The 26,626-nt window shown below is 32.0% G+C and overlaps 2 protein-coding genes across 2 annotated transcripts in view; one reads left to right on the top strand and one right to left on the bottom strand.

Moving 5' to 3' along the window:
- Positions 1–1,071: 1,071 nt before the first annotated feature.
- Positions 1,072–21,349, bottom strand: LOC127710710 (BRCA1-associated protein-like). Its single transcript, XM_052216647.1, has 15 exons — positions 21,149–21,349; positions 18,593–18,763; positions 16,705–16,954; positions 14,243–14,353; positions 13,610–13,688; positions 12,244–12,357; positions 11,358–11,423; positions 10,747–10,829; positions 10,081–10,156; positions 7,821–7,888; positions 7,396–7,576; positions 6,312–6,401; positions 5,430–5,543; positions 3,105–3,251; positions 1,072–1,855 (listed from the first exon to the last, which is right to left on the bottom strand). Exons 1-15 carry the CDS (start codon positions 21,228–21,230, stop codon positions 1,676–1,678), a joined length of 1,812 nt encoding a protein of 603 aa, XP_052072607.1. The 5' UTR covers positions 21,231–21,349; the 3' UTR covers positions 1,072–1,675.
- Positions 21,350–24,078: 2,729 nt separating this feature from the next.
- The window catches only part of LOC127711901 (DNA excision repair protein ERCC-6-like), a 67,747-nt gene continuing 65,199 nt past the window's right edge, over positions 24,079–26,626 (top strand). Inside the window, exons 1-3 of the mRNA XM_052218056.1 lie at positions 24,079–24,234; positions 25,340–25,376; positions 26,048–26,247. Of these exons, the coding sequence (XP_052074016.1) occupies positions 24,079–24,234; positions 25,340–25,376; positions 26,048–26,247 (393 nt within the window). The remainder of the gene's footprint in view (positions 24,235–25,339; positions 25,377–26,047; positions 26,248–26,626) is intronic.

Below are 26,626 nucleotides of genomic sequence, written 5' to 3'. Positions count from 1 at the left end.
CAATCAAAATGCTGGATTTCGTGTTTCAAGCACAAGTTTTATGACAGAGATCCCATGAATTTTTAAATATTGTGCCTGAAGTGACCCCAAAGAAAAATAAAGGTGGGCACTCGGAGTCAAAAATAAAAAAGAACTATTAAAAGAACACAATTTTTTGGCTATAAAGGAAGAGAAAATTCAGGTTGCACTGGCTGTCAAAAAATAAAACTACAAAATTTTTTTTTTTGCCAGATGGGTGAGCCCCCCTCTCTGTTTTTCCTTTGATTTTAACGCATTTAAATTTTAGATGGTGAGCCCCTCTCTGTTTTTCCTTTGATTTTAATGCATTTAGATTTTAAAACTTGACAGTGCTTAGGTTGAATAAGTCACATAAGTTAAACATCATTTAAATTCTGATAATAATATGCAACAAACTTTGGTTTTGCATTAAATTAATCAAAATTAAAGAATTTTCTGATCATATTAGTAACTAGTTGTGTTTCATTCTGGTTATAATGGTCAAATATTGTATACATAACATACACAGAGTAGAGCAACAAATATGGTAACAATAATTCTAAATCTGTTTTGATAACCTGTACAAACTAATTCTATCTTTTAACAATAAGCTTTACAGATTTACAAAGGAACAGATTAACCCTCTTGCAAAAAATTATACTGTATCACAACAATTGCCATAACTTGTACATAGCCATTTTTTTTTCAAATTTTCAAATGTGTTATTAAATCCATATTGATGCTAAAATACAGCAAGATACTGGAAATTGTAGACAATTCAGGCTTGAGAAAAATCCAATGTTTACATGTTGTATGATAAAAAGGTCAGCTTCATTGAAAACAGTAGGCATGAATTGATATTAAATTAAAAAGTAGACATTTTAACATAGCATTACAAAAAATTCTACTGATTAAAAATATGATGACGACTAATGTTCTGTGTACAAAATTAATAATACTATTTACATTTTCAAAGCTCTAAAGACAGGAAAATAATAAAATTATACCATTAAAGTTTCTGATATTTTGATATCACAATATAATAATTGGACTGTTTTGGCACGTATTTTAAAAACAAATTATCAAAAATCATATTTATTATGTTTCAAAATGTATGATAGTGAATAATGCAACAGCTTAATTTAAGCTATAAAGCATGAATTGCAATCAACAATTTAGAATACAAATAACTGTCAATAGAAAATCAATATTTCTAGTGCATTTTCTGAAAATGCGATAATGATAGTCTACAATTAATTAATTTCCTGCTTATTTATCTACTACACAGTTGCATTAATGTGAACAATGACAGATATTGGAAAATATCTTTTTATTGCATCTTTGTACAATGGTTGATTATTGGATCAGTAAAATATTCATAAGCAAGAAATAGACAAAGAGTCTGTAAAGAATTCCATTGTGATTTATAATTAGATTTAGTCTGTAAAATGTGTAAAGAATAAAAGCAATTGTTCTAATACTTAAATACTAAGTAATTATTATGCTCTCAGTGTAATACCAGAACTTTCACCTTCATCCTAACAAGTTTCACCTTTCACCTGACGTCTTTGTTTTAAAATATAGAAATTTAACAATTTACAACAAGCAATTACTATTCCAATGCTCCCTTATTACAACAAATATAAATAAACAATAAAAAACAAGGTAAAATTAACAATTATCTATCTTTTTTCCTTCCTCGTCTAGATATGGGTGATGGTGTATTACCAGAAGCACCAACTATTACTTTACCGTCTTGTATTTCTTCTTGTGATATTTCTGTAGCACTAGATAATTTTTGTTGAGCTTCTAAGTAAAACATGACATCTCGTAACTGTTCTCTCAACTCATTTATTTCCTGTAATATAATTACAATTAAATCAGTCATAAACATATGTGCTTTAATTAGTGATTTTTCTCAATAAAGAAGACACTATCTATAAATATGAATAAAGGAAAATGTGGATAATCTGCCACTAAGGCAGCAAACTGATTTTAGAAAAAAAAATTATTGGTACAATACCCTTTCATTTCACTTTAGCTTAACCCTAACTGTCAATGTATACGTACAAATGTATGTTTGTTCATAAAGATGATTTATGTCATATTTTTTTGTATTTGCAGATCATATCTATGGTCTACCTATGTAATGCACAGGTATTATGAGATATGTCTATTCTGTTTTTAAAAGTGATGTTTGCTTGATTTACTGTTAATTTATTTATTAATTTTTTTCTTAATAGCGACGTCCAGAAAAGTGACCCAAGTCATGCTGAACTAACCTATCAGACTTACTTATAATGCATTTATAATTGGAGATGGAAGATACTTTGCCAATCCATCATGGAACATAAAAAAATACATTTGATTAAATTCTATTCTGGTACATGGGATATAATCTACTTTGAAAATCTTCCATAGCCACAACAAATTTACTATAATTCAGACACTAACGTTATGTATAAATAAGGTTATGTCATATGACATCTCAAATAAGCCATTTTTAACCAGTGATATATTTAAGAATTGAAGGCTTCTTTTTGTAAATTTATTGGGGTGTAAAAGTGTTGACTGAAGTACATTTTGTATGAAGTGCTGAAGCGCAATTCAATATTTATAATTACATTTTTATGCAAGGATCACGAAATCTATCAAATGCAAGTTTTTCTTTATTAACCTGTGCACTTTATTGTGGAAGCTCGAAATTTTGAAATGAAGGTTAATTTCAGAATGTCGCAAGATTGCTGTTAGCCAATCAAAATAAAGTATTATAAAAAAACATACATGTAATGTAATTATTTAGTTTTAAAGAATTTTGTTATAATCATAAATATCATTTCCTTAAGTAAATTTTTTTTTTTTGCATATGCTGAAAGTTAAAAATAGCAGACATACATTTTTGTTTCCTTTCATTCATTTTTTTTTGAACATCTTTTTAAACATCTTTTAAATGTCTCAATTCTAAAACTCACAGGTTATTAATGCAGACCCCACTATAATTTTTTGCCAAAAAAATGAACAGTAATATATCTGATGTTCTTCAATTAAAACGGAACATTTAGATAACATTATAATATAAATATTTGTTTTTAACTGCAAATTTGTACCTTTTCCTTTGTACATGTTAGATCTTTGACTTGAGATTCTAGATTCTGAACTTTTTTCTGCCACACTTGTTGGTTTTCCAGTAAACATTTATTCATCTGTTTTTCCTCTTGTAACTCTGATAAAACTTTTGTAAGCCTTGAATGCAGCTAAAGGAGAAAACAGAAATATTTGAATACATTACAAAATTCTGCTGTTAATAATAACTGCTACATATGCTAATTGAATCAAGGACCACATAAAAAAAGCTGTAAGCTCATATAAGAGTGCGTATGTGTATTTTGTGTAGTAATCAGATGCTTATTTTTTGACATGAAGGAAAATAACTAACTTTTTTGTATTCATGAGGAAAGAATTCATATTTTGAATACATGTAGTTAAAAATCTTGTGTACATGATATAAATATTTATTGATTATCCATGCTTCTTCAAACAAGAGGGAGTTTCTCTGCCATAATCTCATCAAAGGGCGATAGCCCTCAGATGAGATGTAGCCTAGAAACATCCCTGAGTTTGTCAGACCACTGATAATTGATTTATTGTTATTATCCTAGGCAACACCAATGACGTAGGCTTAGAAATCATATATATTCTCTTTCTACATGGCTGAGAAAAATCGAGTTACATGATATGGAAAATTATCATACAGAAAGATCAAAGAAAAATTTGCCATAAGAGTGAATAAACTGTTATCACAGAGATATGTCTCGCCTTTTTGTTATTTTGATAATGCAAATGTTGAAATTAAAATAGCAATACTTTAACATGTAAGTTATGCAAATATTCAAAGTCGATGAACCATGACTGAAGGTACATGGCTAAACAATCTCCATGGAATGAGATGTGCCAATGCTAATACAACTGCACACCAAATAGCATTGACTTATCATAAGTTGTTCCCTTTAAACAAACCTAAACACAAACATTAACTTGTAAACTATGTAAAAGTTTCAAAGTCAATGAACCATGATCAGGGGTGGTGCTATATAATCTCCATGGAAACGATACTTGCAAATACCAATAAATTTGCATACCGAATATCATTGACTTAACATTAGCAGTTCATCTTAAACTGATCTAATCACAAACTAATACATGTAAACTAAGCAAAAGTTTCAAAGTAAATAGACCATGACTGAGGGGGCGGGGCCAAATATTCTCCATGGAAATGAGATGTGCTAATGCTTATACAACTGAACACCAATTAACATTGGCCTACCACTAATGGTTCCCCTTGAACTGACCTAATCACAAACTAATACATGTTAACTTAGCAAAATTTTCAAAGTCTTTAGACCATGACTAAGGGGGCGGAGCCAAATAATCTCCATGGAAATGAGATATGCCCATGCTTATACAACTGCATACCAAATATCATTGACCTACCACTAGTGGTTCCCCATAAATTGACCTAATCACAAACTAATACATGTAAACTATGAAAAGTTTCAAAGTCAATAGACCTTGACTGAGGGGGCGGGGCCAAATAATCTCCATGGTAATGAGATGTGCCAATGCTAATACAACTGCATACCAAATATCATTGACCTACCACTAGTGGTTCACCATGAACTAGACCTAATCACAAACTAATACATTGTTGACACCGCCGCCGCCGGAAACAGCATACCTATGTCTCGCTTTTTGACTCCGTCAAGGCGAGACAAAAACTACAGTATTATCAAGAATTATTATTAAATCGGCAACATTGACTTGAACAATCACTCTGATAACTTGGGCAAGCCTATAGTAATGCAGCATTTTTGACCTATGGGCCGATTTTGAAGAAAGATGTCCAATAATAAGTCAAGAAAATGCTGTTCCACTGCCTTATAAAGAGGTGATAATAAAGTGCCACATATACCAAAGATTACTTCTTACAGATCTCATTTAAATAAAAGTACATGAACACTGTTTTGAAAATTCTGATTAGAACACTAAGTAAATTAGTTCTATTCTATACATTTATACAATGTCATGGTAGCCCTTTTTGTTGGTAGAAGATATTTGGAATACCTAGGATAATGTAACGATTTAACAAAAATATCCTTAATATGCTGGAATGATCTGTTACAGATTAGAAAATACATTATACACGATTTGTACCTGCAAATTCTCCAACTAATATACATGACTTAACATGAAATGAAAACCAAGTTTTCAAGACAAAAATGCTGAAATCAAGCATTTTGCCTCACTCAGAGGGTGACAAAAAATCTCTTTCAAGTTATTTAAAGCTTATGAAGTGTAACCATATCACAATGCTTAGACATCTTAAAAAATCTTTGTCTATAGTTAGAAACAAGTAAAAATATAATTTGACCTACATGATTACATTTCTTGTCCATGCTGTGTTTATCTTTTTCTGTTTCCCGAAGTTTTAATTGTATATCCTCATTAACTTCCCTTTCCTTCTGTAATCTGTGATCTAACTCTTGTGCCTGTAAAATTTATATTAAATAAAATCTTCATTAAAAATTTAAACAAGAAATGAGCTGTCAAATTGAAAGCAAACCAGGTTTTCTGTATTTTGAAGGTAACCATTGGTGGTCAGTAGGAATGAAATTGATGTATGATGGTTTCAGGCTTGTTTGATCTGCAATGTTCTGGGCCTATTTTCCATTCTATCAAGGACCATAGCTCCTGAATGGTAAAAGTAAAAATTGTCAATATTAAACTTGACCTACATTTTGTCTACAGTAACAAAATATTTAAATTTGAAAAGCATTGGCGTAATAGTTCATAAGTTATTGCACAGAAAGGAAATGGTGCTATTTTTCAAATCCATCAAGGACCATAACTCCTGAACACCAAAAGTGAAAATAGTCAATATTGAACTTGATCTCTATTTTGTCATGAGTAACAACATATCAAAAATTGAAAAAAAAATTGCTGCTGGTTAATAAGTTACAGCATAAAAACAACAGAAAATGCCATTTTCCAATCTATCATGGACCATAACTACTGTAAAAGTGAAAATCTTTGATATCAAACTTTACCTCAGCTTAAATGTCCATTTATACTGTATTAAATTAATTTTTTTTTATATTATAGTCAGTGAATTTGCTTACACTCAAATTTAACTGACTGTATTACGTCAAAAATATGGCATTCAAAGATTTCTATCTTATTCAATTATTTCCCAATTACTAAAACTTTTTAATTATGATACATCATTGAGTTATTCCTTCTCTGACATATATCCTCACCGTCAGTTTTCCATTTTCTTCTATCTGATTCATTTTTTCTTCAAAGTAAAGTCGTTGTGATTCTAGCTGACTTGTCAGCAGGTAGGTGTACTGAAATCATCATCAAAGTAATTTTTGACCAAAAAATACAGACATAAAAATTTAAGTAAATAAAGAAGAAATTTTTAATCATAAAACATAAAAACACTGCAGACAACTTCTAAACCCATTATGGTAATTAGGTTTTTGGCTTTATAAACCTTCCCTTTGGAGATTTTTAATCTTTCAGTTCATTCTGTTTAAAATTTAGAATATTTTCTTAAATCAGTTTATCTGGAGTTATTTCACTTTTAACATGTTTAAAAAAAGATTTGACCATGAAAAATAGTTTATCCTTCATTTGCTAAATTATATGATTGTTTGCCAAATAGTAACTGAACCTGAACAGGGATGTTAAACTTAACCTAATTCAATGAAGTATGAAATGTAGGTCAGATTAACTTAACTTAGGGGAAACGCTTTTGATCTCCACTAGAAACAGCCTTAATGTCATTTTTATGATTGTAGGCCACTTAGTTCACCTGAATTAGACCAACTTTACCCAGTTATCTTAATTAACGAAAGTAAATAATTCACCCACATATTTTTCATATCTTGCTTTTAAATTTATTTGAAAACACCTGAGTTACATATGATTGTAGACCATTCAATATCTGAGCATTTTACTTGTATGTACTTTCATGAAGTGTTAAATGAGTCAGAATGGCATATTATTGAGAGGGAAGTGGCCAGACATACTTGTATACATTCATACATTAAATTATTGACCATTTGTCACTCTGTGTTAAAGTACTGAACATTGAACATCACAGGAATATTGACCATGAAATATAGGTTATGTAGGCCTAATCATTTTAAATTCTCCTAATATTTATATTTGTACAGTTTATATAATTGTATCAAATCAAGATATAGCTGTGGTTACACAAGCACTCTGTAAATACATTTGTTTTTTACTCTATTTAATCAATTTCAAAACAAAATGCCATTTGGCAAGTATGGGATTTCAATCTCTGATTGTGTATGTAAGCTCACTTAAATTTACCTCTAAAGCTAGAGAATCTATTTTCTCTTCATGTACTACCCGCCCTCCTTCATCTACCTCGACAAGTTTACCATCTCCTTTGTTTTGTACTAATCTATGGACATAGTTATCTCCAGCATAATCCCACACACGATTGTTACCAAGCTGCATGGAATAAGTATGCTGTGTTTCTACGAAATGACTGCAACAAGAATTTTGAGTGTGTGAAAATACAGTAATCCCATCTCCCTTCCATATCAAGAAATGTGGCATAGTTATAGGGATAACCTCTATTATAATGAAAATTGGGCTGTTTTATTAAATAAGACGCAAAATAAGAGAAATGGCACCTGTTTTAACATTTTTTTTTAATCTCATTTAGGTAGGTTTATTGTATTTATAGAACTATTCGTATGTTACAAGCCTCCATATAAAAAGAGTTTTACCTGTGTGCATGTTGTCCAGTATATCTACCACAGCCAATATTTCCACAAATCAAACATATCCATAAACTCTTAAAAAAAAATAACCTTGAACTGTAAAAACAAACTCTTACAATAATTATCAAACTAAACAGAAACACTATTAAATACTGTCGATTCATTTATTTTCCTCTATTGAGGAAAAATTGTATTTTTTGTGGAAATTTCATTTTATGGTTTTGCCAAAATATGCATTCAAGTCTATTGAAAATTTATATTTCTTTCAGCATTTAAATTTAAGTTTTACCTTTATCCACAGAATCGAAAGAAATTGGCACAACATGTTTATATTATAAGCAATCCACTGTACGTATTTTTTAGAATAAAGCCTGTTTTTCTGTCTACTTAAGTTCATTTGACATCTGTATACATCAATTAGTATTATTTTTAGCAAGCGAAAAATTTGACCATGTGATTTTATGTGTCATTCGTCCCAAACATGCAGAACCCTCTGGACTTTGTGTGCAGAGCTTAAAATGCTTTCCCTTCTGCTGCACCTGGGTCATTTAAGGTTTTTATATGAGGAATAAAATTTGTAATCAAATTTTCAAGAGAATAATACTTAATACTATATTTTCCTTTAAAATTAAGAAGGATATCATGTATACCATTATACATGTGGTGATTACAGATATACAAAAAGCACAAGGACTATTCACATTGATTAAATTATTATATAAGCCTTGTACTTAAGACATTTCTTAAAGTCATATGAAACTTCAAATTAAAAAACTAGAGGCTCTAAGGAGCCTGTGTCGCTCACCTTGGTCTATGTGCATATTAAACAAAGGACATAGATGGATTCATGACAAAATTGTGTTTTGGTGATGGTGATGTGTTTGTAGATCTTACTTTACTGAACTTTCTTGCTGCTTACAATTATCTCTATCTATAATGAACTTGGCCCAGTAGTTACAGTGGAAAATATTTTGTAAAAATTTACAAAAATTTACAAAATTTATGAAAATTGTAAAAAATTGACTATAAAGGGCTATAACTCCTTAAAGGGTCAATTGACAATTTTGGTCATGTTGACTTATTTGTAGATCTTACTTCGCTGTACATTATTGCTGTTTACAGTTTATCTCTATCTATAATAATATTCAAGATAATAACCAAAAGCTGCAAAATTTTCTTAAAATTACCAATTCAGGCGCAGCAACCCAACAACGTGTTGCCTGATTGGTCTGAAAATTTCAGGGCAGATAGATCTTGACCTAATGAACAATTTTATCCTGTCAGATTTGCTCTAAATGCTTTGGTTTCAGAGATATGAGCCAAAAACTGCATTTTACCCTATGTACTATTTTTAGCCATGTCGGGGTCATTGGACACATATTTTATACTAGATACCCTAATGATGATTGTGGACAAGTTTGGTTAAATTTGTCTTAGTAGTTTCAGAGGAGAAGATTTTTGTAAAAGATTACAAAAATTTACGAAAAATGGTTAAAAATTGACTATAAAGGGCAATAACTCCTTAAGGGGTCAACTGACCATTTTGGTCAAGTTGACTTATTTGTAGATCTTACTTTGCTGAACATTATTGCTGCTTACAGTTTATCTCTATCTATAATAATATTCAGATAATAACCAAAAACGGCAAAATTTCCTTAAAATTACCAATTCAGGGGCAGCAACCCAACAACAGGTTGTCAGATTCATCTTCAAATTTCAGGGCAGATAGATCTTGACCTGATAAACAATTTTACCCCATGTCAGATTTGCTCTAAATGCTTTGGTTTCAGAGATATAAGCCAAAATCTACATTTTACCCCTATGTTCTATTTTTAGCCATGGCGGCCATCTTGGTTGGTTGGCCAGGTCACCGGACACATTTTTTAAACTAGATACCCCAATGATGATTATGGCCAAGTTTGGTCAAATTTGGCCCAGTAGTTTCAGAGGAGAAGATTTTTGTAAAAGTTTACGGACGACGGACGCAGGACGACGGATGACGGACGCCAAGTGAGCTAAAAAAGTTGAAAATGTTTTATATACTTGAATGGCTAAGTTTTACAATAAAACTAGTGTATGTGAACTTTCTTGTAAAAGCCAATCATTCATTGATTAATTTACCAGAACATATAATTTATATTTCCAGTGATGATTCCGAGGAAAAGTTTCATTCCTTTCACAATAAATGTTACAATTTGTCAAACTGTTGCCTAAAGATTGCAAACGATAGATTTCAACTACCAGTATTTTATCAAATAAACCAGACCTCTTGTGATCCACAAGTCATACATCTGTTGTCTACTACTTCTTCAGGTGTCTGTAGATATCTACATACAGGACAACTAAAACAGAACAAAGACCACATTAAAATGGTGCCTTCAGAGCTACATAGATTCACAAGCTATTTATACAGTGTATGGTACATCTGCTACTGTCTGTAGAAATGAACATAAAATAGCAACTTAAACAGAAACAAGATATAGTATAATAGCACTATCAGACCTCCAGAGAACCACAGGTCATATATCTGTTAATATAACAACAATGCACATGTATACAGCAACGTTGTGTAAGAAATCTTTAAGTAAAAGGTAAATAATATAAATTCTACAGATAATTCATTTTAAAAAGTAAAATTCTTAAAGACATCACCATACTGGTCTTTGCATTGTTTTTTCATGTCATCAGAGCATTTTAAGACCAAAAGAAAAGACAGGAAAATCCTGCTCTCAGAAAAACTGTGCACTGCAGTAAAATATAAAGGTAACCCCGATAAATATCATATTTTGAATCTAAAAAGTCACTTATATAAAATCTAGTGTATAACCTCACTGTGCCAGACATCTCAAATCATTACAATAAAATCTTACCTGGTATCACCCCATTTGGCCAAACATTTGATATGGAGTTCATCACTATAATGAAATCTTACCTTGTATCACCCCACTGTGCCAAACATTTCATATGGAAAGCATGGTTACACAGGATTGTTAATATTCCATCCACAGATTCATCCTGTTTATAGATAAATAAAAGTGTTATTTTTTTTTGTGCCTCGGTAAAGAATCTGAAAAGTTTTTCTTACTTTTATGAATACATGTATATATCATTAGCATACATAAATACAAAAAGCCAATAAAGCAACATTATTTACATCTTATCTATATCTTTTTGTAAGATTGCAATAGTGAAAATTGAGCTTTGTATTTATAAAACTCTTAAATTCTTGCTCATTCATAAGGGCAAACATTTGGAAAAGAAAAAGATCATATTTGTGTATTAATAAACTAAAGAATTCAAGTTTACATTTTTGCCAAATACTGAAGAAACCTGTAATTTTTTATAGGGTTAAAATTTGTTTTTTTGTTGTTGATAAAATTGATTTCATAAGGACTAATTTTCTAGGTTTCCAATTGAAAAAATATTCTGTATGGGTAAATTTGTCATTGGGGTTTTGATTTGTAGATATGCAACTATGAAATAAACCAAATAAAAAATGTCTGCTATTACAGTATATCCTAATTAATCAACTGTTATATTTACCATTCTTTCTAAGCATACAGGACAGTTGGGTAATTCTGTTAGCCCTGGCACAGGTAAGCTAACATCCTAAAACAGTCAACTCATTAATTTAATTATCTTGCTTTGCTAACTTTTCCTGTAAAAATTGCCTTGCAACATTTTCAAACACTTTGACTCTGAAGCATTACACAATAAATGGAGAATGTGTCCATGGGACACAGATTATTACCCCGCTAGCATATAATGGTATAAGGAGCCATAACTCAAGAACGGTAAAAGTGACGCCACCCAAATTCTTACTTGATCTGAGTTTTGTGGTAATAAGCATTGTGTATAAGTTTCATAACATTTGGTTGAGGCAAACTTATGTTAAGAACGGAAACGAAAAATTCAGCAATTTTTCCATTTGTAAATGGGCACAACTCTAGAAAGGTAAATGTGACGTCACCCAAATTCAAAAGTGATCTGTGTTTTGTGGTAATAAGCATTGTGTATAAGTTTCAGAACGGAAACCAATTTCGGGACTTACGAATGTATGGACGTACAGACAAACAAGGGTAACACTTAATGCCCCCTCCGCTGCGGAGTATAAGCCATAAGATAGAGTAGTATTAACCAATCAAAATCTGGCATTTTAACTTGAAGTATAATAAATTTTATAATCTCAAGGCTTTTGCATATGGCATATTTTTACCTAAGATTTTTAAATAGCTGACTTACAATAGAACATGGGTTTTATGATGACCATAAAGTGACCTGTAGTAATTAAGTGGTCATTGGTGGATATTTGTCTCAAAGGCAATCATACCACATATCCTCATTTCTATAATAACCACCAGCAAAACTAGAATGAGGATACATTTGTTAAGTCTTAAACTTATAGCTTAAATAATAATTCTATATTTACCTCTTCTTCTTTTAAAGTTTCCATTTTAGCAACATAAGTCAATAAACAAATATCTGGTTCTATTGAGTTGTATGTTACATTGTTATAGGTGTTGAAGAATTCATCTGCTAGTTTCTGGAAGATGCAAAAGATAAAATAACTTACAAAGAAATAACATTAAATCACAAAGAAATATCATTAAATCACAAAGAAATAATACAAACATAGGTAGTGTTTGAATAAATCAAAAGCTAAATAGCATGATTCTGGCTATTCCTTTCACCTCCTTATAGGTTATAAACCTCCCAATGTTCTTTTCCTCTTTGGGTGTCTCAAAGTTTGGCGAGTGGCCCTGATATAGTTTAATCCAGACTATTGCAATGGATGCGGAAAATTATTCCACTGTTTATAAATATTGATAGTTTAATCAATATTTGATTGGTTGAGACTATCCCACGTGTCATTGAACATATCTTCATATTCCCCTCTGAAATTTCTGGACTACATCGTGCGACGTTACGGGCGGTTAATGTACATAATGTTTTGAATTTCTTTTTTTTAAATTGCAATAGCAAAAAACGTTATCATGTTCAAATTTATTTCAGACGTTAAAACAAAAAGACTAATAATTAACTTTTGATCCGTATTGTTTATCAATGTGTTTGTCGTGTTTAGTTATAAAAACAAGGGGATAAGAAAACAAATGTATGCAAACTAATATTTTATGTTCAGATAGTAAACAAAGCATAGGCAGTGGAATAAAACATTCATTTCCCTTAGCTTTGGGAGATATGAAGATTTGCTCACCCTCTAAAAAACATATTTCCTTGGGCAAAGCCCTCGTGAAATATGAATATTCTTGGGTGAACAAATCTTCATATCTCCCTCAGGCACGGGAAATAAATGTATAATATTGTTTTATTTTGATATATCAGATTTATCTTCTGTAACATAAATGCATTTCCCAGCATTAATATTTGATTGTAATCTGCTGCAAAGAAAGAGGAATTGAAGCATAAAAAGGTAAAATTGAGAATGGAAACGGGGAATGTGTCAAAGAGACAACAACCCGACCAAAGAGCAGAAAACAGCCAAAATTGCATTTCAATGTGAGTTATTAACATTCTCAATGCTACATTACCAAAGATATAACCCCAGTGTTAAGTTTGACAAAAGTAAGTAAAAAATGATAAAAAAAGATGAAACTGACCAAGTTAGTGATTCACTCCATTACTCTTTCATATATTTTTCTAGATATCAAGTTTTTACAAAATATGAAATACATATAATTCCACTTGACAAATCACTTGTGATTAGTTTGCAAATTTATCTTAGTCCATTTACAAATAATTAGTTTGATCTATAAAATAGGTCAATATTTAGTTACCTGTGTCCTGAATTTCACTAACACCATATACTGATTTGGAGTACTGTCTCTGACTATTCTTAGGTATTCTATTCCTTCACTGAAAAAGGTGTTTTTAAAAACTAAATAGCTCATTTAAATTGTAAAACAAGAGTAAACAGTGCACAGACTCAAAATTAGCAGAAATTAAAACACTCGTGAACATTTGTCACCTTACAGTATACAAAAATATTGTACACCAAGCACTTTAGAGTATTGTATGGTAAAACATAGTCCCCTACCAGTTGAAAATTCATTGTACTGGAACAAAATGCTAACTTGATCTATAACTTGTCATGGTTAAATCATATAACAAATATCAAATCAATATCTTCAAGCATGACGAAAAAAAGTGTGAAAAACTGACTATTTGCATGCATTTTTTAAGTCAGAGGACCATAACTCTGCAAAAAAATCTTGTAAACCGAACAAAATTCAAAATTGATTGGTAATTTGTCATGATAAAACTATATACCAAATATCAAACCAATACTTTCAAAATCGAAGAAAAAAGTGTGGTAAACTGATTTGCCGTGACAGACCGATGGACAGACGGACAGAGTGCAAACCTAAAGTCCCCTTCCACTTTGCCGGTATGGGACTTAAAATACTTACTGAACTGCTGCTGTGAAGTTGAGTAAATCATGAATGGTATAAGCAGCTGGGACAGCTACCATGCAAATCAACTCACTTCTTGGTACTCCAGACTTCAGGGATGTAATCTGACTATAAAATAAATAAAACATTTATCTCTTAATGTGTCAGTACAGCTACCATGAAGATCAACTCACTTCTTAGTACTCCAGACTTCAGGGATGTTATTTGACTATAAAATAAATAAAACATTAATCCCTTAATGTGCTAGTTCAAGCAACATACATGATAAGTCCGTTAATCCATTTCTTTCTAATAATGCCTTTTGATGCCTTCCACTTTCCTTCATTATGAAGCCCCTTGATACCTCTCCCTTTCCTCCATAATAATCCCTTTAGATGCCTACCACTTTTATCCATAATGACACCTTTTGACTCCTCCCCGTAACTCCATAATATCAACTTTTGATTGAAAAATCATGATGGACTGGTTTTGCAAAAATAAAAACTCAAATTTTAGGTGTTGAAAGTATTATTTTTCAACTGTTCAACATTTGCAATAATAAATGCAAAGAAGTTTATTCTATTTTACAGAGTCATTATTCACATGGACAAAAATCAATGGAAGTTTTACATATCTGCACTGAAATAGGAGGAATTAGACATAAATATTTACCAAAGCCAAGTCAAGTCAAGTCAAGTATGCAACATTACATATGGTCTATTTCTTAGATATGAAATCTTCTCATGCAGTTTAGATAATCCTTATTCTTAGAATAGAGAATAAATGAATCCATGACAAATCGCCCCACTGGCAAATCGGCCCACACATAATCGCCCCACCTTTTCACCAACTCGCCCCACTTTTGTTTACCAACTCGCCCCACTTATGAAAAGGATAAAATCCCATTGAAAATAGGTTGGATATATTGCTCCATTTATGAAAAGGGGAAAAAATCCCTCTGATATAAGGTCTGCCAACTCGCCCCACTTGTGAAAAATAGATAAATCCTGATGAATTAGTAATGCCAACTCGCCCCACTTATGAAAGATGCAATCCCGTTGTATATATATGTTCCTGCCCCACTTATAAATAAAATCAATACCTATTAAAACCTTAGATACACATGTTTTTCCCGTTTGAATGGTTCTACACTAGTCATTTTTGGGGCCCTTTAGAGCTTACTGTTCGATGAGAGCCAAGCTAGGCTCCGTGTTGAAGACAGTACTTTGACCTATACATAATGGTTTTTCTTTAACAAATTGTGACTTGGATGGAGAGTTGTCTCATTGGCACTCATACCACATCTTCTTTTATCTATTTTTTAGTTCTTTTCTTTTTGTTGAAATAAAGCATAAAGAAGTGAGTATCAGTATTTTCTGTGACGTGAATGCCAACTAGCCCAACCAGTGAAAAATAGAAAAATCCTGATGAATTGAGTAATGCCAACTCGACCCACTTATGAAAAATAGAAAATACCTGATGAATCAAGTTGAGTCATGCCAACTCAATGTCAATAATAATGATTTAGTAAATTTTCGTTTTTTTTGTATTCTGTGTAAAAGATTTTTTTGGTTAAGTTGGGCGAGTTGGCAGACCTGAAATTATATATTCATCTAGGTTTACATTATTTCATTAAGTGGGGCGAGTTGGCAGGAGAAAAATTAACGGGATTTAACCCTTTTCAGAAGTGGGGCGATTTTTTTAAAAGTGGGGCGAGTTGGTAAACCAGTTTGGGGCGATTTTTTAAAAGTGGGGCGAGTTGGTGAAAAAGTGGGGCGATTTGGTGTGGGGCGATTTGCCAGTGGGGCGATTTGTCCTGCTTCCGAATAAATGAACTTTGATGTAAATTTGACCAAAATGAATTAATAAGAAACAGGTTACCTATCCCCTTGAGAACTGTTGAAAATATCTATTGATGTTGTTTTGTAATATGGGCATTGCTTCTTTTCTATAAAATATACTACAGACTAAAACTTTGAACTGGACTTTTAACATGATAGTTCAAACGGTAACAAAAGTCCACAGGAAGACATGACAACCTAGCCAAACACATTATTCTGACTTCAAGCTGCCCATCTTTGCTCTTACTCCTAAATGCAGGGCCCTTAGCAGAGAAGCAGCAAATGCCACTTTCAAAGTTTTTGGTTTGACCTGACTCAATGGTTCGAACCAATGACCTCCTGCACCCAAGGAGAGCATGATACCATGAAACTACAAAGGTGATTGTTATGGTGAATGACTATAATAAATAATCTGAACCTTATTTAAACAAGAAACTTGCACTAGTGGATCTTCTAACCGCCTCTGTACAGCTTCTAATTCTATACTATAATTTTTTCGCGTTTTAGGGAGCACATGTCAAGTGCACCCCACCTCGAATCTACCTCAGCAGACAAACTATAGGCAAACTGTAAAGGTACCTGTTATACATTAAAATGATGTAAACCTTATGCTAGTGAAAATTAAAATAAAACATTTACTCGTCTTTATAAAGATGAAGTATTCCCCTGGTCTTTTCCACCATTGGATTTCCAGAATAAAAGTGTATCATATGTGGGGATTTCAGTGGTGGTGTATGACTCTTAGGCCTTGTACTCTGACTGCTGCCAGGTCTGTGGTCATCTGATGATGGACCAGGAGACTGGCCATCTTTAATTGGTTTAAAGTCTTCAGTATGCCTGTCGGTCTTGTCTTCAGCTGCTTTCATTTCAGATTTGGTTTCAAAATTTACTACAATGTAGAAATGATTGGTAAGTGATAATTGCTGGTTTAAAAAGAAAGGTGAAAGATACCAAAGGGATAGCCAAACTCAAAGGTCGAAAACAAACTGACAATGCCCTGGTAAATAAATGAAAAATGACGAAAAGACAAACAACAGTCCACAGAACACAACCTAGAAAACTAAAGACTGAGCAACATGAACCTTACCAAAAACTGGTGGTGAATTCAGATGCTCTTTAAGGGTAGGCAAATCTTGCTCCCCATGTGGCACCTGTTGTGTTGCTCATGTTAGTACAAACCCAGTAATAAGTCTAATTCAGTAGGTCACATTCAAGCAAAAGAGGACAGGACTTTGGTTATGACAATTGGAGCATATCCATCATCATCTGTTAAAGAGATATTCCTACGGTCAACTAACACATGATGTTGTCTGTTAAGATCTTCTTCACATATTGCAGTAAATCTATAGGTCTGTAAAACATTAGTTAGTCAGGTACTGTGGATTCATTTATTTTCGTGGGTACCAATTTTCGTGGATTGAGGAAAACTTGCATTTACCTGGATATTAAAATTCTGTGGCTTTGTCAAAGTCTGCATACATTCCTTTAGAAAATATGTCATTCGTTGAGCATTTAAATTCCTGGTTCCCCTGTTCCAACGAAAATTGGTATCCAACGAATATTAATGAATCCACAGTATATGATACAAGAATCTGGAATGGCATGGGTAAACCACATGTGTATTTTAGATAAACATTGACAGACAAATTATGATAGTACTTGTTAGATAACAGCAACCTAACAACATTTGTTGAAAACAAAAAATACATATAAAGGTTATAAGTATTCCCTTAAAATTGTCCAAGTACAATAATGAGCTTATTAGGAACTATATGAATAAATTTCATCCAAATAAGATTTAAAAATATATGTACATTGTACATGTACCTGTTTGTAATAATCCCATTTTCAACCACTCTTACCATTTATAGCTCGGAAACAAAGAGCTACCACTAACCTGATTAAAACTTAAAGACAAGTTTTTATAAGGAATTCAAAGAAAATGGTGAATCATAATCTACACTGAAAATAATCAGAAAATTTTGGGACGTGACTAATATAGGGCTCCTTAGCTTATTACTGGGGAACTGAATCTGTTAATTTACAAAAAAAGGGATTTTTTTAAAGCGGATTAAACATTATTAATGGTAAATATAAACTAGTAAAAACTCTTTAAACCTCTTTTGCCCTTTTTCCAAGAAACAGGTAGAGCCACAATTCTAAACATCAATATCAATTGTCATAAATGGTAGACATAGCAGATAACTTTACAATGAAGATGACAACAAACAATAAACCATTTCCATTATATGTCCTTACAAATTTGTGGTTGTGTAAAAATGTATTACATTAATTTTGGTCTTATTTGAGAAACAAAATACTACTAAATAAATAATATATCATGAAATTTCATGTGAAATCTATTTCTAATCACATCATTTATGGTAACTAACACTGTTCCCTGCACAATAAAATACATTTAAAAATTTGTAATTTACAAGTATCCGATAAAATAGAATTTAATGTGACTTCTCAGAACAGTCAATTTTCCCTACAACTATGCAAGTAAAATTCATTTTATACTTACCCGAGAAATAAGATTCTATTGTGAAGTCACCAAACCCACGCTGTCCTCTGCAAGTGAGGTTCAACTCTACAGGAGACTTTTCTACACTAGAATTTGGTCCGGATGTATTAACAACTGAAGCATACGATGCTCTATCCCTAGATTCTATGTTAGCAGTATGGAGGTCTGATGCTGAAATACAAATATCAGATTGAATTCTAACCCTAGATTCTATGTTAGCAGTATGGAGGTCTGATGCTGAAATAAAAATATCAGAATGAATTCTATCCCTAGATTCTATGTGAGCAGTATGGAGGTCTGATGCTGAAATAAAAATATCAGAATGAATTCTATCCCTAGATTGTATGTTAGCAGGATGGAGGTCTGATGCTGAAATACAAATATCAGATTGAATTCTATCCCTAGATTGTATGTTAGCAGTATGGAGGTCTGATGCTGAAATACAAATATCAGAATGAATTCTATCTCTAGATTCTATGTTAGCAGTATGGAGGTCTGATGCTGAAATACAAATATCAGATTGAATTCTATCCCTAGATTCTATATTACATGTAGCAGTATGGAGGTCTGATGCTGAAATACAAATATCAGATTGAATTCTATCCCTAGATTGTATGTTAGTAGTATGGAGGTCTGATGCTGAAATACAAATATCAGAATGAATTCTATCCCTAGATTCTATGTTAGCAGTATGGAGGTCTGATGCTGAAATACAAATATCAGATTGAATTCTAACCCTAGATTCTATGTTAGCAGTATGGAGGTCTGATGCTGAAATACAAATATCAGATTAAGTTCTATCCCTAGATTGTATGTTAGCAGTATGGAGGTCTGATGCTGAAATACAAATATCAGATTGAATTCTATCCCTAGATTGTATGTTAGCAGTATGGAGGTCTGATGCTGAAATATAAATATCAGATTCTGTATCTACTATATGGAAATCCTGTGCTTAAATACAAATACTATAAAAACAATATAAAACTACCTTGACCAAAAACTTTAACCTGAAGCAGGACAGACAGACGCACAGACCGAAAAACATAATGCCCCTCTACTATCGTAGGTGGGGCATAAAAACAATTTATAAATATCTATCTCCAACAAGCATGACAAGGGAATTAGGTGATATATAAAACATTGACAACTAAGAAACAAATAAAAAATGTTCACTAAAAACCAAAATTTATATTAATGGTAAAGAATTAACTCATTAGGCAGATCTTATTGAAACAAGGAATTAATTGAATCTGGAGTAATTTTGAATTCTGGGAAAATGTTTAAGAAATGTATGATAAAACTAAACCAATTAAGGAGGGTTAGCCATGTATGCATGCCTAAAGTTCATGTTACATTCACTGATATTTCAGCATGAACTAACTAAAATAACCACCCTTCTATCAGGTAATTTGTTTAACGAAACTAGAAATAAAGTTGTTACATGAATACAATTCTTCAAAAGGAAATTTTTATGGGGTACGACCCAACCCCCTTAAAAAAAATAGCAATAACAAATCAAGGATCTTCTTTAGCGACTCACATCAAAGATCATTCAGGTAAAGGTACATTTTTCACCATATGGAGGAATACTGTGATATGTTTGAGTTAATACTATTTCCTCTGGAAGTCTTTGAGTGTTGCTGGAAGTTAAACATAATTGAAACTATCTGTCTTCCAGGAATCTATGTTCACTTGAATGAAAATTTGGAAGACTTTCTGGAAATCATATATTTTCCCACAATTACATAAATATAGATATACATGTCTTACAACCAATAAACATAAGTTAGTTTCTCATCAGAAAATGAATTTTTGATAACAATCGACAAATAGGTAAAGTTCTCCTACTACATATGCATGTACATATTTAATTGTCAAAAATCTTTCATTAACATGTTCACAGCCCAAAATGCCTGTCTGTGAGCCCTTATATTCTAGCTAGAACTCTCCTACATTATTATTAAATGTGATAAGGGGCAAACTCACATGGGGGTGGAGGTGTAATTTCATTCTGGTCTGAAGAACTTCCAACTACTTACATAAAGAGCACTCACATATTGCTTCTTTTCACTAGTGTGTTTATGTCATCGGAAATGAAACCCGTAAGAATATATGCCAGAGAAGTTTTACACAGGTGTATTTCTTTCAAAAGGAAAGAGAGCAGATGAATAGGCTACTTCACGGTTAGTTTGGCCATATTGAATAGGGGGCAGATTTTTTGGATAGAGGTGAAAATAGTATGATAGTACATGTAGTACGGGAAATCCTTTGCATGTTTTAAGCAACTGTCGTCTTTTAATGATGTTTTCCCGTATTTTTCAAACCATTTTTACTTCCATTATGAAAATCTGCCCCCTATTCAACATGGCTGCACTAACTGTGAAGGGGCCTATAATTTGCTGGAAAAGATTCAATATTGACGACATAAATACATTGCCATTGGACAGAAAGACATGGAAACCTACAGTCAATTTCATATCAAATTTGGAACTGATTTGTGGACTTCTTTAAATATTGAGTTATTCTATGAACATAACAGCATAAGCCATAACATACCACAGTAATTGAAAGATTTTGGGATTTCGTGATCATTCTCTATTTCTAGCCTCAGAATACACAAAGAGATTGATTCAGACATGTGAAATTCATCAGAGTCTAAATGTTAGAAACATGGATTTTTATAGTAGGACTAACAAAATCCTTGCCAGAACGAATCCAATTTTTTTCCTTCTTATTTTTTCCAGTTTTTTCCAAGAATATTACATTTCTATCTTCAAAAAAAAGAGCTCCCTAAAGAAAATCAATGACGGAAAATATATTTCCGGATATTTAATACATATGGTTGTAAAGTTTTTTGGTCATACTTGATCATATATGGGACTAGAAATTTTAATTCATACACCTATAAATGTTTGTATCTCTATGATACCAATAACCAAGACGTAACATTTGTGTATACGATAAATCAACTTGATTTTGACCAAAACAAGGATTTGAAAACGTCACTTCCTGTTGGCGGAACTTTCAAAAACGAAAAATAATATCAGAAATGTAAAGTTCAGTCTGGGCGCAAAGACTTTTGCTAAAACTTGTTTTAATTAACCAGACATATTAATCCTTAAACTTAACGCAACATCTATAGAGTAAGCACCTTTATGACTGTTGTCATTCACCCATTTGTCTAAAAAAGTTAATATTAATAATAATAAAACAGATAAAATGAGTTGAGAGACATTTTACTAAATGGGGAATTACATCTTTTTGACTTATTTCCTTATTAAAATGACCCAGAACATTAGTTCATTTATTCACTATTTGTGCATATGAGAGAATGATTCACCAAAATAGTTATGCCCCAATACGGGCAATAGACATGTCAGATAGACGACTTTTTCGAATTTGTGCACTTTCCTGTAAATTTTCTGCGTCAAAATGCTTGTGATATTATGTCAAAGTAAGAACCTATGTTCAATGATGTTGTTTACGCCAATTGACCTTCGGGTAAAGCTGTGTAACTCATTCATGAAAAAAAACACTCCCTATCTGCCTATGGGAATGGCTGTTATATAAAAATAAGGAGATGTAGTAATAAACTAGTATAATTGCAATGCCCATGACTCATGAGACAACTATCATCCAAAGTTCAAATGAATTGGAAGTAAACTATTATAGACAACTGTACGGCCTTCAACAATGAGAAAAACCCATACCGTTTTGTCGGCTATAAAAGGCTCTGACTTGAAAAGTATGAAACAATTCAATTGAGAAAACTAAAGGCCTACTTTATAACAAAACAATTTATGAAAAACAAACATGACAGACCTGAACAAACAACAACCACTGAACTATAGGCTCCTGACTTGGGACAGGCACATTAAGAATGCAGAAAAACGTCAAACAAAAATACAGACTGGACATGGCAGGGTATTTATCCATCCCTCATCCCTAACAACAAAAAAGACATTAAGTACAGATCTTAGAGTACTCACAGTTTCTGACAGCTAGTCAAAGCAATAACAATAACAAAAAAAATTATGTATCTAAGACTATGTCCATTAATGGTGGACAAATGGTGATAAGGTTTATTATCTAGATATGCCAGAAAAAAGAAAAAAAATTGCACTACAAATTAATGTGAAATTATATTATAAAAGAGTGTATTAAATGTGTTCATGTTATCCACTTCACAGTTAAAGCCTTGCCAGAGTTAAAGTTTGCTTTTACATGATCAACCTATATTAAAATTTCTAGTGTTCAATACTGTCATTTGCCTGTATTTTCCTGAAAAGTTGAAAACTAAAATAAATGATTTATTTAAGACTATAATAACCATATTACATAACCTTTATTCATCATACCACATGTGTACTAAACAAATGTCTCAACATTAAACGTGAATCTTTGATATTTTAGAATAATGGACAAGGATGTACAAGAAACTGGGGATGGCTTATCAAGAGTATCAATATCACATGAAACTAAAGGTAGTTTAACATGTATTCTCTGTCTGTACATGATTAGCCAGGTCAGGATTTAAAATTGTTTCATCTTTGTTTTCCACATAAATGTAACCCTACCCTCTATGTTTTTGAAAGGTAAGTAGTTAAATGTTTTTCTAAAAATCAAGTATTTTCAGAATTGGCTTTCAATACTTCCAAACTGCTCATTTCAGCAATACATACTATAATTTAACCCTATAACACTAACATGTCTGTGTTCAGATAATAAGCATGAACAAAACCACATTTACCATTTTATATGTTTTATGTACTATTTCTCAAATATTCCCCCAACAGATTATATATTTTTATAATCAGTGTGTGAAGAACAGATGCAGGGTTTATCACAATAAGACAACAACCCAGAAACACAAAAAAACAAAAAGATATCTAGAGGTCAACTAGGTTCATCAGCAATACACAATTGTCTATACCAAGAGTGGTGAAGGATACAAAAGAGACATTCAAACTCATAAGTGGAAAATAAACTGACAACGCCATGGCTAAAAAAGAAAAAGACAAACAAACAATAGTACACAAAACACAACATGGAAAACTAAAGACTGAGCAACACAAACACCACCAAAAACTGGGGATAATCTCAGGTGCTCCGGAAGGGTAAGCAGATCCTGCTCCACATGTGGCACCTGTTTGTCAAGCTCTAAATCACTTCAGTCTTGACAGGTTGTGAATACATTTAAGAAAGACTACCAAAGGTTTACTATAAACACAAAATTTCTTGAAGGACAGAAAAACCAAAAAGAATCCGCTGACAAGGTTCCTGACTAAGGAAAGGCACATTAATATGTGTCCTGGTTAACCTTGCTTTTTATCGACTCAACTCTCCCCTTTAGTAAATTCACTTGAATAACAAGAGGTTCATAAAAGAACATACATTTACAAAAATAAGTCCCAAAAAAGCACTAAACTCTATACTTGTCAAAATCATGGGAACAAATGAAATCCAGGTTTTTTCATTTTCCAGAAATGACTGAAGAAGAACAGGAAATATTTACTGAGTTGATCACAAATGCTAAACAATTAACAACAGAAGGGAAAATAAAGGATGCATTAGATTTGTACAGACAGGCACTAAAGATGCATTACCATGAAAAACTAGCCAAAAAGATAGGAAAGATGGAGGTATGTGTTGAACAGATTTGTGTTTCTGAGAAGTTATACGAAGCTGGAAGTAATTCTGATTTACATTCCTTGAAAATAGTAAATTATTTATCAGCTAAAAACTTTGATATGTTATTTTTCTTTGATGTTATTTCTGGTTCTGGGAATAGAATCAATTATATCTGAAAGTGCAAATTGATACATTTTGAGCCTTCCTAAAGTAAATAACATTAACACTTGTGTTACATATAACCCTGATAGGTTATTAGGAGCCAATGATAGTTGTATGTTTAGCTATGTCTAAGCTTTAAGATATATCCTTCAATAAAATTAAAAAACACCATACTATTAGTGTTGTTTGATATGTATAATCTAGAGACAAGGCAAAATAGTTTTCAGATTTATAGAAAATTTTGATTTGCACAAGCCAAGGTATTACTAAATGTATCATGAAGCCAAAATAAATATGCAGAATGATTTAATCTTACCAGTTTGGTGGGTTCTTTCATCATATTCATTCTAGTTCAAATGGAAAAAGGGAATATTTTCCATGCATGGTTAAACCTGTCTTTTATCGTATTTAATGAAGTGGAATAGATGGAAAATTAATAAAAAAAAAATCACTTACTTGGCAGATATCCTGATCCTTAGTTTTGGAGGAATGTCAGAACCTTTTGTTCCATTAAAGCTAACTTGTATACTTCAAATGCATAAAAATTACCAGAAAACCATGATTTTTGGAGGTACAAAAATATGATATTGCATATTTATTATGATTACAACTTTATTGTCAGAGAATTTTTTATGTGTAACTGAATGTTAACCAATCAGACATCACATTTGCCTGACCTTAGATTCTGGTAGTTATCTCCCTCTATGAAAGTAACCTTTGCCCTCAAACTTTGCTACCAGATCAATTTTCTGTATGTCAGCAGCCGGTTGTACAAAGGTGTCATCATTCTAATGAGTCATTAAGTCTTCATTAGCCTAATGCATCATAAAGGCTTAATGAAGACTTAATGACTCATTAGGCTAATGCCACGTTCGTACAACCGGCTGCAGAAATCTTCTTACAAATGTATAATGAAGAGCAAAAGATAATTGAATAATACGTTTTTTTTTTCAGGCATACCTTAAAGAAACAGGTGAAGATGGAGATACTGGTAACTATAATATAAGAAAAACCTTCTACCTATGTGCACCTTGACCTTTAAAATAAATTATTGGTTTCAGAAAAATCTACCACTTGCCCACATTTATTATAAGCAATATCTGTATCTGAAATTCTTCCAGTTCATTATGAATTTAAAACAACAATCATGAGTAATTAAAGAGGAAACAATATTATTATTTTGTCAGATTATTTATGAATATAACCAAATAATAAAGTTATGAATGCATTGCTGTTGTCCATTTATTTGTCCATTAATTTAGACCATGATGTTTTGATGAATCTAATAATATAAAAATAAGAAGATGTGGTATGATTGCCAATGAGACAACTCTCCACCAGAGACCAAATGATATAGAAGTTAACAACTACAGGTCACTGTATGGCCTTCAACAATGAGCAAAACCCATACCTCATAGTCAGCTATAAGTTTGCATTTACAAAGTTGAGGCAAAAATACTATAGCATGGCTGCTACTATGAATTAAGCAAGATTAAAACCAAAAAAAATCACAACACTTAATAATTTTTATTAAACAATGGTGTATTTAAATAAAGCTTAAATAGAATGCAAATGTATACAACATCTTCATGCAATAAACATAGTACACAGTTACAATTAGTTTTGCTCTGACATTGATTGACTTGTTAATTGTATTTGAAGGAGACAGATCTGGGTCAAGTTCTACGGACCCGCTAGATGAGAACCTTTCTGAAGAGGACCAGGAGATCTACAATCAGATGATATCTGGTGCTAGAAATCTGGTGGAGCAGGGCAACATTAAAGAGGCTTTGGACTTAAACAAGGAAGCTTTAAAGATATATCACAGTGAAAAACTTGCCAGGAAAATTACTAAAATGGAGGTATTTTTATAAAGTCCTATCAGATGTTATTAGATGTATCACTTTTAGCCCCCAAAAAAATGAAATTAGAACAGAAGTCCTTGTGAGTCATTCAAATTGCATTAAGTAACTAATGAGTTACACAGAAATGGTAACACACATTTTGGGCTTAATAAAGGATCCTGAAAATTATTTTCTGGGAATGACCCATTGTAGTTGTTTGAAGTATAGAAATACGTTTCTTTTGGTCAGGTAAATTTAGTTATTTTCAACCAAGAATAATATCTGTTTAACATGTTAAATGATGTCTTATGTTGAAACTGTAGTATAAGGTTATTCAAATGTACCACAAATTGAAATAATATTGTCCCAAATGACAGCACTCAAGATCACATGCAGT

The sequence above is a fragment of the Mytilus californianus genome, unplaced genomic scaffold, assembly GCF_021869535.1.
Source record: "Mytilus californianus isolate M0D057914Y unplaced genomic scaffold, xbMytCali1.0.p SCAF_8, whole genome shotgun sequence".
Classification (NCBI taxonomy): Eukaryota; Metazoa; Mollusca; class Bivalvia; order Mytilida; family Mytilidae; genus Mytilus; species Mytilus californianus.
The sequence above is the reverse complement of the archived record's forward strand: the minus strand, read 5'-3'. Positions and strand labels throughout refer to the sequence as shown.

Bases quoted from the DNA above. Each gene is read 5' to 3' on its own strand.
- LOC127710710 (XM_052216647.1), bottom strand. From the start codon at position 21,230: ATGTCTGAATCAATCTCTTTGTGTATTCTGAGGCTAGAAATAGAGAAT. The intron at 14,354-16,704 runs GTAAATGTTTTA...TTTATTTTATAG, and splicing joins CTTCATCTTTATAAAGACGA to TCAGATTACATCCCTGAAGT. The intron at 7,577-7,820 runs GTAAAACTCTTT...TTCTTGTTGCAG, and splicing joins ACTGGACAACATGCACACAG to TCATTTCGTAGAAACACAGC.